Raw genomic sequence first — 12,613 nt, 5'->3', positions numbered from 1 at the left:
CATGTGATTGGCTAATTCCGGGATTCTCCTGTAGGCCAATCAGGTTGCGGATTCACTTCCACCTGGAGCTGGATTGGGTGGCTCCTGTGGACCAATCAGACTGCTGCATTCTGGACCCTATTGATCTAGGACCAATAAGACTGCTGCATTTTGGAGCCTATTCAACTCAGTACATAACAGTCTGGCTGGAGGATAGAGAGGGATGTGCATGCATGTGTAGAAATTAAGCTACTGTGCAAAGGTAAAATTTGCATCCATCGCTCAGTTCGCTTTTGCCTCTCGCTCCACCCACCACTGGCATTTGTCCCTAAGAAGGGCATGCATCCCTCAGGCAGAAGAAGTCTCCCTGCCCCACTTACAAAGGGTGCGTGTGACGGACATCTATTTGCAAACTAAGGGTGCTTGTCTGGAAGCCAGGACTGGTAAACCCTACTCAGACCTTATAAAAATGTGCAGGAATGTTTGCACTGGCTCCATCCCGCCCCGCCCCACCCCCCAGCCTCCATGCTTTGGTTTTGTACGCATTTTTCCACCCGAATATGCATATGTGCATTTTTATTTTAACTGAAACCGTATTGCAAAATCAACAGACGCGTTCAGTCGGATTGTTAGCTGCGTTCCACTCCGTGTGTAAGTCTGGGAGTAGCGAATAAGGTCAATGCACTTGGAAATGCAGACTAAACTAAATCCTCTGCCCTCCTTATCTCGGAGTGGGGGCCCGAGGGGCTATAGGCCTCACCCCTTGCGCCAATTGTCATTCCTGGGCGTGAATTTAAAAAAAGACACATCCCCCAGTATCACTGACTCACTCCTCTTGGTATCGAAGGTCTGGTAATGTTTTCTGCTCGACACTAATTGGAGTGAAATTTCTCCCCATCTGGTCTAAATCAGTGTGGCCAAAAAAAAGGGGGGAGGGTGCTAAAAATAGCAAGCAGTTCAGAGGGGGAAAAGGAAACTTTGTCTTTGGAGTGAGATAGAAAACCAATGTCCCAACCGCGGTGCCCTTTTAGGGAACTCACGTCTCTTCCCAAAGAATATAGGGCTTGCGAGTCAACATGTTCCAGCTTTGCTTCAAGAGACTCCAAAACTCTTTGGTATCTTTTGCTACGTCTGGAAGGTTGCTTCATTCCAATGGCAGATGAGGCAATTCTAGCCAGAATGGTGTAGGTGCCAGGCTAGACGTTTGGAGACCTGGGTTCAAGTCCCCACTCAAGCCATGGAGCTCCCTGGGTGACCTTGGGCCAGTCACTGCCCCTCATTGGACATCCACCGAAGCTGAACTTTGAAGGATTCAGCTCAGATCAAAGTTAAACCAAGGGTGCCAACTTGAATAAAATATTGGGGAGAGACCAGGTAAGCCCCACCATGCATAATGGATCATGTGGCGCAGTACACACATGCCATTTGAACGGCAATGCCCATCAGCTTTGGGGTGGCCGTCCCCCTCAGGTATTTTATTGGGGGCCCAAAGGGACCTTGGCCCCTGGAAACTGCAGTAGGGAGAGGGCTCTTTTACTCAGGTCCTGGTTGTGAGCTTCCCACAGCCATCCAGTCAGCCACAGTGAAAACAGGGTGCTGGACTAGATGGGACATTCACCTGACCCAGCAGGCTCTTAGTACATTCTTATATTGCAATCCCATTTCTTAACCTTTTAGCATATATTTGTATGGTGGTGGTGCTGCAGTTGCAGCCCACCTTAGCTCAGGCCACCACCTGGTAGTGGGTCCCAACCCAGCAGCGGAAGACGAGTGTTCTCATTTCCTAATGGGGCTGTCAGTTCTGTGTCCAGGGCAGCTGTCTACCAGCTCCATCTGGTACGCAGGCTGAGACCCTACCTGCCCGCGGACTGTCTTGCCATAGTGGTGCATGCCCTGGTTATCTCCCACTTGGACTACTGCAATGCACTGTACGTGGGGCTACCTTTGAAGGTGACCCGGAAACTACAACTAATCCAGAATGCAGCAGTTAGACTGGTGACTGGGAGTGGCCACCAGGATTATATAACACTAAAGGACTTTCATTGGCTCCCAGTGCGTTTCTGAGCACAATTCAAAGTGTTGGTACTGGCCTTTAAAGACCTAAACAGCCTTGGTCCAGTATACGTGAAGGAGCGTCTCCACTCCCATCGTTCTGCCCAGACACTGAGGTCCAGCGCTGAGGGCCTTCTGGTGGTTCCCTCACTGTGAGAAGTGATGTTACAGGGAACCAGGCAGAGGGCCTTCTCGGTAGTGGCACCCACCCTTTGGAACACCCTCCCACCAGATGTCAAAGAGAAAAACAACTGCCAGACTTTTAGAAGACATCTGAAGGCAGCCCTGTTTACGGAAGCTTTTAATGTTTAATACGTTATTGTATTTTAATATTCTGTTGGAAGCCGCCCAGAGTGGCTGGGGAAATTATTATTATTATTATTATTATTATTATTATTATTATTATTATTATTATTATTATTTGATGTCTGATGTTTTATTGTGGTTTTAATATTCTGTTGGGAGCCACCCAGAATGGCTGAGGAAACCCAGCCAGATGGGCAAGGTATAAATATGGTGATGGTGATGGTGATGGTGATGATGCTTAGGGACCAACACATAATTCTCTCGTGTTCCAAGGACCTGGCAGGGCTAAGAGAAATGTCCAGAGAGTCTTGCTCCTTTTCCTCCGGTAGGGTTGTGATGGGATTCTGGTGGGAGGGTTTCCCATGGATGCTCTGGCCTGTGCGTCCTGTTCAGAACCTACAACTAGATGATCGATGAGAGATTTTTCTTTCTCCTCCTGCCACCCTTTTCCCAGGTGGATCGCCAGCCGTGAGCGCCAGCTCCAACCTCTGCTTTTCCAACTCAATTTCCACTCCCAGCCTCTCGCCGCAGGCGTCCGGTCTTTTGACCATCACTCACGGAGCCAGAATGCCTTCCCTCCCGACGACACGCCACATGGTCTGCTACGGGAACATTCCTTGCAGCCAACCGAGCGCGTACAGCATGGCTGCATCGGGTGCAAGCCAAGTCTCGCAGCACAGGAACCCGAACCAAATGATCCCCAGCCAGCAAAGCAATTCGGGAGCACCTCGGCAAGGGCCTCCAGGGCAAAGCAGTAATAATGGCCTGTCGGCGTATGACAGCGGGCCCGGGATCAGCTCTCAGCAAGGCAAACTCAGCTTGAACCAAGGGACTTCGTCTGCACCAAGGCCTCTGAACGTCATGGTCAACTCCAATTCGGCAACTCAGACCTGGGCCTCACAAGAAACAGGAGCGAAGCAGCAGGAAACACGCAAGGCCGTGGGGTCCCCTTTCCCCACGGGCAGCCCCTATACAAACCAGCCGCTGCAGCGCACACCTGCCCACCAGCAGTTTTCCCAGCGCGCCATGGGGCCTGCTCCTAACCAGCTGGCTGCCCCCCAGATGAGAACACCAACGAGCCAAATGAACCAAACTCTAAATGGGCAAGCGGCTGGGGCGCCAAAATCCCTGGGGGCAAGGCCTGGCCAGGTACGGGCTCAGACAGTGCCACACTTAAATGCACCGGGGGTGAGCATGGCAGCGCCAAACTCCTTGCCGTCAAACCATTTCCCATCTAGTAGTAGCCAGGCTTCTGCCAGGGCCTACCAGGGAACCGACCACACCAGCGACCTGGCGTTTGACTTTCTGAACCAGCAAGGTGACAACATCGGGCCGGCACTCAACAGCGACCCGGACTTCATCGATTCTTTGTTAAAAACAGAGCCGGGTAATGACGACTGGATGAAGGACATCAACCTTGATGAAATCCTAGGTGGCCACTCCTGAGGCCGGGCAGCAGGCGGTTGCAAACTCACGGAGCGGGTGGCGGCAGCAGTGGTGTTTGTTTTTTTAAGGCCCGAAAGCCAGGATTGCACTCCACAAAGTTTTTCAGAGGGAACGTGTCTTTGGAGTGTTTTCAAGAAAACCAAACTTTGCTCTCCCGATGGTTGAAGGGGTTCCACATGGTCCGCAATGAGGAGCAAAATCAAAGAAGTGTCTGCGCCTGTTCAAAATGTGTAGGCCAATCTTCGTACCTAGAAAGCTAAGCAAGAGCACAGGAGGAGATGTTGGTTGCTTGTCCTACTCTTGTGTAGGCTACAGCTTGTGTAGGTGTTCACTTGGGCGTGCGGACACGCAACCACAGATCTTGAACAGAGAAGAAAAGGTATACCCCACATAACGTCCAGCCTGAGACTGCTGAGTTAATTTATCAGGAGCAGTTGTGAGGAATCAGGAAAGTGCATTGATCGAGTGCATACTTTTTATAGAGAGGGTCACAGCTTTTATTCCTGTCACTGCCAGGTAAGGCAGAATGACCTGTCTGAAACCCTGGAAGGCCACAGATTGCCTGTGTAGACAAAGGCAATACCTTGGTTTTCAAACAGTTTAGTTCCCGAACGTTTTGGCTCCCGTACGTCGCAAATCCGGAAGTGACTGTTCCGGTTTGCGAACAATTTTTTGGAAGCTTACTGCAGCCAATCAGAAGCCGCGATTTGGTTTTCGAATGTTTTGGAAGTCGAACGGATTTCCAGAACAGATTCCACATTAACAGTCATGGCTTCCCCCCCTGCCCCCAGGAATCCTGGGAGGTATAATTTGTTAAGGATTCTGGGAGATTCGCTATGGCGAAACTTACCGGAAGAATTAAGAAATCAAGATAACATTTTTTATATATATTAAAGAATGGAAAAGGTTTATTGAATATTTACAGATAAATTGTAAACAGATAAAAACATTGGCAGGATTGTTTTAATAACCTGCAGCTTCATAAGAGTGTATATTTAAAGAAGATGAATAAATGAGCAAATTAAGTTAATTGAGATATGCAGAAGATATTAAAATTAAAGGAACCGCAGAAAGAGAAGGAAGGAAGTCAAGCTATGAAATGTCAAAATGATTGTAAAATTAGTGAAATGTATAAACTTGAAAAGTATAATTATTATTAGGGGTTCTGGGAAATGTTAGGAAACACACACACACCCGAGCTACAGTTGTCCAGTTGGTTTAACAACCAACCCTTCTTCCCTGGGAACTCTGGAAATTGCAGTTCTTTAGGAGAAGAGGGTCTCCTAACAACTCTCAGCACCCTTAAGAAACTGCATTTCCCAGGATTCTCTGGTGCTAAAGTGGCACCATAGATGTATAGTGCAGATGTGGCCTTGGAATGAGGCAACTCCCTGTGCCAGATTATTGAAATGTTAATGCCTCCATCCAAGGCAGCTACCAAGTGGCTTTGCTGCCTGCCCAGTCTCTTCCTTATAGAGCAGAATAAATACGGAGTACCAAATTGATTGAGGATTAGAGTACTTGAGCCTAAGATTTAACGAGTTAGCTCCAGGGAAATGTGTAATATTCAGCCTCTCCATCCCAACACAAACACACTTGGCTACATTACCTTTCACCTCTCCACAGCCTTCAGACTCCTAGATCATGAGCCGTTTTCATGTATCTCCCCACTTTAATCCAGCCAATCAGGGCTCCGATGTGGGGCTGTTCTTTTGGGATAATCTAGTGGATGTCCTCTGCATAAGGGAATCCCAGTGTCTCTTTACAAACACACACACAAAATGTCAGCAAACTTTTTCAGCAGGGGGCCGGTCCATTGTCCCTCAGACCTTGTGGGGGACCGGACTATATTTTGAAAAGGGGTGTGTGTGTGAAATGAACGAATTCCTATGCCCCACAAATAACCCAGAGATGCATTTTAAATAAAAGGACACATTCTACTCATTGAAAAACATGCTGATTCTCGGACCGTCCACGGGCCGGATTTATTTTTTTTATTAAATGCTTTTTATTGGTGTTTCATTTAATACAAACAAACAAAATACTGTAAAATTCAACCATCATTTACCCACGTTCTTTCCCCACACTCTGCTAAGCATTGACTTCCTTCCCTCACTTCAACAGGTTTTCTCAGGTCAGTTACTTTTCCACAGTTTCTTATTGTATCCAATCCTATCTACATCGTAAGATTTATTTCAGTCCTGCCAGAGTCTTCAAATTTCTACAATTATTATTTATGTACTCCACAAATTTACTCCAATCTTTTTGGAATTTTGCTTCCTCCTGATTTCGGATTCTACAGGTCAATTTTGCTAGTTCCGCATAATCAACCAACTTCGCCTGCCACTCCTCTATTGTTGGTAATTCTGGTACTTTCCATTTTTGGGCTAACAGAGTTCTGGCTAACAAAGTTCTGGGCCGGATTTAGAAGGCGATTGGGCCGGATCTGGGCCCTGGGCCTTAGTTTGCCTACCCATGCCTTATACAGTGGTACCTCTGGATACAAACGGGATCCATTCCAGAGCCCCGTTCGCATCCAGAAGCATATGTAACTAGTGACGGCACATCTGCGCATGTGCGTGTCACTTTTTGCAGCTTCTGCGCATGCGTGAGACGTCATTTTGAGCGTCTGCGCATGCGCGAGCGGCAAAACCTGGAAGTAACGCGCTCCGTTACTTCTGGGTTGCAGCGGAGCACAACTCAAATGCGCTCAACATGAAGCATATTCAACCTGAGGTATGACTATACTGTATTGAAAGGGGGGGAATTCAATTTGTTCCTTCCCCCAAAGAATCCTGGGAACTGCTGGATGGTGAGAGGTGTTGGAACACCCATCATAGAGAGACAGTTCCCAGCACTCTTAGCAGACTAAATTTCCCATGGTCCTTTGGAGGGAAGCCATGACTGTGGCAGTAGTTTGAGACTATATCCAACAAAAGACAGTTGGGATGCTGCGGCAGTGAGCCACCCACCATATTTATTATCGACAATGCTCCCAATGTAGCATCGTTCTGGGGCATTGTGGGTGATCAAAATGATGAGCTGCTCATAGCCCTAGCCAACTTTTTAACACTCCGGTTGCAGACCCATAGCAGCTCAAAGATGCTAGACTACCGATTCTGAGCACCTGCTTCTGAAATTAACCAGAGTTGTGGAACTGCCACGGGCTTGTGCCTCTTTCCCTTTATTTCAGAATGACACGTGCAAGAAAAGTTACCCATTGATGGCACCTTCGTGATCAAAACAGGGAAACACTGGGTTGTGGGGGTTTTTTTTAATGAATTGAAAACAAAGGCAAACCCTGCAGTTTTTTTTATAGCGTTATATATCTTCTTTGTATCATTACAGTAAAAAATGCACTACCCTTATATTTTGCATTATTGAATCAGGAACTCTTCTCAGTATTGGGTTGTAAATATATAGAAACTTTTTGTAAACTTTTGTACAAAACAAAATGTAATATTTTGGTAGGAATACTGAAATCATATTCTTTGGGTTATATTTATACACATGTGGAATAAAAGTGTACTGTCCAAACTTTGTATTTTATACAGAAAAGGGAAAAAATGCTTACCTTTTGTATCTTAATATACAATGTTGTTGGTGGATTCTTTTTCTTTTTGTATGATATAATTGTTTTATTTTCATTCTGAGACTTAAGAAATGGCTTAAAAGGAGGCAGGAGGAGAATCTCAAAATAAAAGTTGAGGATTTGATCTCCGGCTTTGTAATGGCACCTCGAACACTTGCCAAATTCCTTAAGTGCGCGGCTCATTCTGAGAAAGCAAAGAACACTGTAGAAATTCCTGGGGAATTTGATTTGGTGTTCCGGATCAAATTTGCATCGGGCTGCTTCCTCAAGACCTGTTTCCTCTTTGCAGCACTTGACCATCTTTCCTGGAGCTGAATGAGGGCTTCTTCGCACGAACTGTTACATTGGAATAACCCTGGGGGGGAGAGAGCTTCCACCCTCCCCACAGTGGATTCCAGGTGTCTTCAGGGCCTCAGTGGTTCAGACGTGCTTTCGAACTGCTAGGTTGGCAGGAGCAGGGACCGAGCAACTGGAGCTCACGCTGTCATGGGGATTCGAACCGCCGACCTTCTGATCAGAAAGTCCTAGGCTCTGTGGTTTAACCCACAGCGCCACCCGCATCCCTTTACCATGCCTTTACCCTCTGGCTAATTGAGCATCTCTTCTTCTCCAGTGGGGCTGCCCTGGCTAGTGGAACGCGGGTGGCACTGTGGTCTTATCCACTGAGCTGCTTGAGCTTCCCGATCAGAAGGTTGGCAGTTCAAATCCCCATGACAGGGTGAGCTCCTGTTGCTCTGTCCCAGCTCCTGCCAACCTAGCAGTTCGAAAGCACACCAGTGCAAGTAGAAGGTGGGAAGGTAAACGGCGTTTCTGTGTGCTCTGGCTTCCATCATGGTGTTCCGTTGCACCAGAAGCGGTTTAGTTATGCCGGCCACATGACCCGGAAAGCTGTCTGGACAAACGCCGGCTCCCTCGGCCTGAAAGCGAGATGAGCACCACAACCCCAAAGTCACCTTTGACTGGACTTAACCGTCCAGGGGTCCTTTACCTTTACTTTACCTGGCCAGTCTCTTGCAGTCTGTCAGTCTCCATAGCTGACTGTCCAGTGGAGAACTCCTGTACCAGCTGCTCCCAACACCTTGGTTTGATTCTACCACCAGCTGGGATGCCAAAGTCCTAGTATTCCTACAAGGATACAGCTGTGCTGAGTGAACGCACCTGAGCAGGATCTAAATATGTTCAGCTGAACATCTATTTGGAGTTTATACATGTAAACTCCAGTGTGGTGTAGTGGTTAAGAGCGGTAGTCACGTAATCTGGGTAACCGGGTTCGCGTCTCCGCTCCTCCACATGCAGCTGCTGGGTGACCTTGGGCCAGTCACACTTCTTTGAAGTCTCTCAGCCCCACTCACCTCACAGAGTGCTTGTTGTGGGGGAGGAAGGGAAAGGAGATTGTTAGCCGCTTTGAGACTCCTGAAGGGGAGTGAAAGGCGGGATATCAAATCCAAACTCTTCTTCTTCTTCTTCTTCATTAATGTCCTATGCCACCCTTTATCCCTAGATCTCAGGGGGTAAACATAAAACTCCAATATACAAAATACATAATAAAAACAAGAAACAAGAACAAACCCATAATAGCCCCCTGCACACACAGCACGTTTAAAAGGGCCTTGAGTGTCAATCAGCCAAAGGCCTGTTTGAAGAGGAACGTTTGTGCCTGGTGCGTGAAGGTGTATAATGAAGGGGCCGGGCGAGCCTCGTCAGGGAGAACGTCCCACAGATTGGGAGCCGCTGCAGATAAGACTTGTTCTTGTGTTGCCGCCCTCTGGACCTCTTGTGAGGAGGCACACAAGGGCCTCCGAGGATGATCTCATGGCCTGTGTAGGTTTATAATGAGCAGAGATGGTCCTTTAGGTATTGCAGTCCAGTCGAATACCAGTTGCACTGTGCCCCTGAAATTGAGGGTGGTGGTACCACGCAGCGCACCTTTTTTCTGCAGCAGCGCCAGGCTTGCAAGGCCAATTACCATCTTTTAGATGCTGGCCAAGTCTGAGCCTTTTTGCCTGAGCCTTTAACAGCAATTCAAATCAGTTGCAATCTTATCAGCGATTTGTCCTGCCTGCAATTGTTTTTCCTGTTATTTGTAATACTGCTTGATTAGCTTCCCGCTTATCGTCAGTTATTTCTGGTTCTCATTTTATGCATATTTTTAAACCCTTGTTGCAAGCTGCCTTTAATTTATTTAACCGGGACTTTTTGAAACCTTGATCACATCACAAATGCTTTTTTTAAAAAAAGAAAATTCTGGCCTTTCTCCTGCTGGTTAAGCAGTGTTTTAGCTTGTTCATCATACAATGGTACCTTGGGTTACATACGCTTCAGGTTACATACGCTTCAGGTTACAGACTCTACTACCCCAGAAATATTACCTCGGGTCAAGAACTTTGCTTCAGGATGAGAAGAGAAATCGTGCTCCGGCGGCGCGGCAGCAGCGGGAGGCCCCATTAGCTAAAGTGGTGCTTCAGGTTAAGAACAGTTTCAGGTTAAGTACAGACCTCCGGAACGAATTAAGTACTTAACCCAAGGTACCACTGTATTGTACTTTGTAGTTTGACTGATTTTGATGAAAGCTGCCTTGAGTATTTCAGTTTTTCTCTTAAGGCAGTGTTTCTGCACTTAAACACACACATTTTTTGTGGGAATAAAATCAACAATATTCACTTGGGTGCACAAACATGAGAGACTCCAAAGACATGTATTTTAGCCGAGATGGATGAGGGCCTGGTGTAGTTGACCTTTCCCCCCACCTACAAAAAAGGGTCCCCTTCTCCCCCAAGGAATGCATGAACTAAATAAACCTTATTTCATTTTAAAAATGAATGAATGAATTACGCATATTAGTATATTACAACACATGGAGATGAAGGGCTGAGGCACACAAGGAGCAAAACAACAGGCAATGAGGCCTCTTTGCAAGTCTCAACCCCAGGTACAATTGCTCCAATTGCACCATTATAATCCAGCCCTATTTTTAGCATCATGCATGAAGATATCCTCAGAGCATCTAATAATATAGGGCACCAGGATAATGAAATTAATATTTGAGAATCTGGCGGTGAGAAGGGAAGTCTGCACAACTGCCAGAAAACCAGAAGACTCTGAAAAAACCAACAGTGAACAGATTAAAAAATAAATAAAGTTGTACTGGATGCCTAGTTCAAATCAAGCCATTTTGAACTGGGGCTGGGTGCAAAAGCAGGCAAGGCGGCTCTCTGTCGCCCATCAACACTGAGGACCTGGGCAGCAGGCTGAGAAGCCACCCAGAAACCACCTGGTCAAAGTCTTGTTCCCCCCAGAGGTACTGGGTGTCCCATTTAAATTATTGCAGCTATTTCTAAATTTGCATCTATACATACAAATTAATATGTGCAAATTTGTGCCCTCTTTATGGTGATGCATTTTGGGGACTGTGTCAATCACACAGGGTCCCCAGACGTTTCACCGTCTATTGATCCCTGTGCCACCACTTTATTTCTCGCTGCCACCACCCAGGCCCTACCTGGTACAATACTGAGTCCAGTCAGGGTTAAATCGGAACATAAGCTTCTGTTTATTTATTGCAGTTTAACAAGCGTGCGGTTTCATAAACAGTATCAGTCCATTACAATCATGGGGTGCCTATCCAGTCCTATAACTTCCACTACCTGCTCCCACTAAACCACCTCTCAGATATTTATCTGTCTTCTAAGCCCCTAACTATTCCTGACTCAGCTTATTTCGCTACACTAACTCAACCTAGGGACGCGGGTGGCGCTGTGCATAAAACCTCAGCGCCTAGGACTTGCCGATCGCATGGTCGGCGGTTCGAATCCCCGCGGCGGGGTGAGCTCCCATCTTTCGGTCCCAGCTCCTGCCCACCTAGCAGTTCGGAAGCACCCCTAAGTGCAAGTAGATAAATAGGTACCGCTTTCTAGCGGGAAGGTAAACGGCATTTCCGTGTGCGGCTCTGGCTCGCCAGAGTAGCTTTGTCACGCTAGCCACGTGACCCGGAAGTGTCTGCGGACAGCGCTGGCTCCCGGCCTCTTGAGCGAGATGAGCACACAACCCTAGAGTCTGTCAAGACTGGCCCGTACGGGCAGGGGTACCTTTACCTTTACCTAACTCAACCTACCCACAGACTCTATACCAATTCACTCCCACTCCAACCAACCACCCAACTCCCAAGGAACTCCTCCCTTCGCCCTTCCCAGAGCTGCTTTTATAGTCCCTCTGACTCCACCCTTCTGGGTTCTGATTGGGTAACCTGTTTAACTATTTCACCTCCAGCACTCTCACATGTTAACGTCACAGGGACTATATTAGCATAAGTGCAAACGCGATGCAAAAATGTGACTTCTTTCGGGTGTCCCCCAATGGGTGGCCATCCCAGAATGAGTCCAAGGTACCAATACATTTGTGGCACACAGCACCCAAACCACCTAGGAAGCCTTGTGATTCAAAGTCCTCGGGGACAAACCAGATTTTGTCTCATTTCTCCCCACCTCTCCTCATCCTTCAGAAATACTTCAGGATGGGCAGAGATGCCCAACGGGAGCCTAAGAACAAAGGGCATCTAACTCCAGCATCCTATTCTCATAGCAGCCAACTAGGTGCCTCTGGGAAGCCGCCTGCAAGGAGGGTCTGAATTCAACAGCTCTCTCCCTGCTTGCAGTTCCCACCCAGAAACTGGTATTGAGAAGCAAACAGCGGAGGCAGAACTCCTGGCTTCCCCTTCAATGTCTGCATCCTTTATTCACAATGCCCGGTTTCCTCCTCCTCCTTTCCACTTCTCCCTTTTGTTTCCTGACAATTCTCCATAGAAGGGAATTGTTCAAATGTTAGAATGGCAGGTCTCATCCCGCTATTCCACAGCCATCAGCATTCTGGAGAGGGCCAGCTGCGTGGCAGTGAGATTTTCCAAGCGCAGACAGACTTTTGTGCATGGGGGAGGGGGGCAAGCTGTGTGAACCAAAGCAGGGATCCATCAAAGCGATTGAACCATACGAAACAGATTTTGTACGCAAGTTCCTAGTCCTTACCATTTATCCCACCTTCTCAGTGCCAATTGGCCAGAACACAACAGAAGGAAGCAGGGGCTAGTGGCGCGGGACGCCAGGGCGCCAAGTTCTGGAGGGAGCCAGGGAAGAGGCAGAGGCTGGATGTGGCGCCTCCTGGCATCAGCTCACCGCCCTCACTCACCTCTGCCTTTTCCCCGCCAGAGGAACCGCCCTCTAGCCGCTGCAAGCCTCCTCCAGCCGT

The 12,613-nt window shown here is 47.7% G+C and overlaps 1 protein-coding gene across 1 annotated transcript in view; it reads left to right on the top strand.

Annotated features, from left to right (window-relative positions):
* Positions 1 to 7,499, top strand: part of MAML2 (mastermind like transcriptional coactivator 2) — a 147,761-nt gene extending 140,262 nt beyond the window's left edge. Inside the window, exon 5 of the mRNA XM_082219032.1 lies at positions 2,792 to 7,499. Coding sequence (XP_082075158.1) covers positions 2,792 to 3,783 — 992 coding nt within the window. The 3' untranslated portion in view covers positions 3,784 to 7,499. The remainder of the gene's footprint in view (positions 1 to 2,791) is intronic.
* Positions 7,500 to 12,613: the final 5,114 nt, after the last annotated feature.

The sequence above is a fragment of the Podarcis vaucheri genome (assembly GCF_965113315.1).
Source record: "Podarcis vaucheri genome assembly, chromosome: 4".
Lineage (NCBI taxonomy): Eukaryota > Metazoa > Chordata > Lepidosauria > Squamata > Lacertidae > Podarcis > Podarcis vaucheri.
This window is presented reverse-complemented; position numbering and strand designations above follow the sequence as displayed.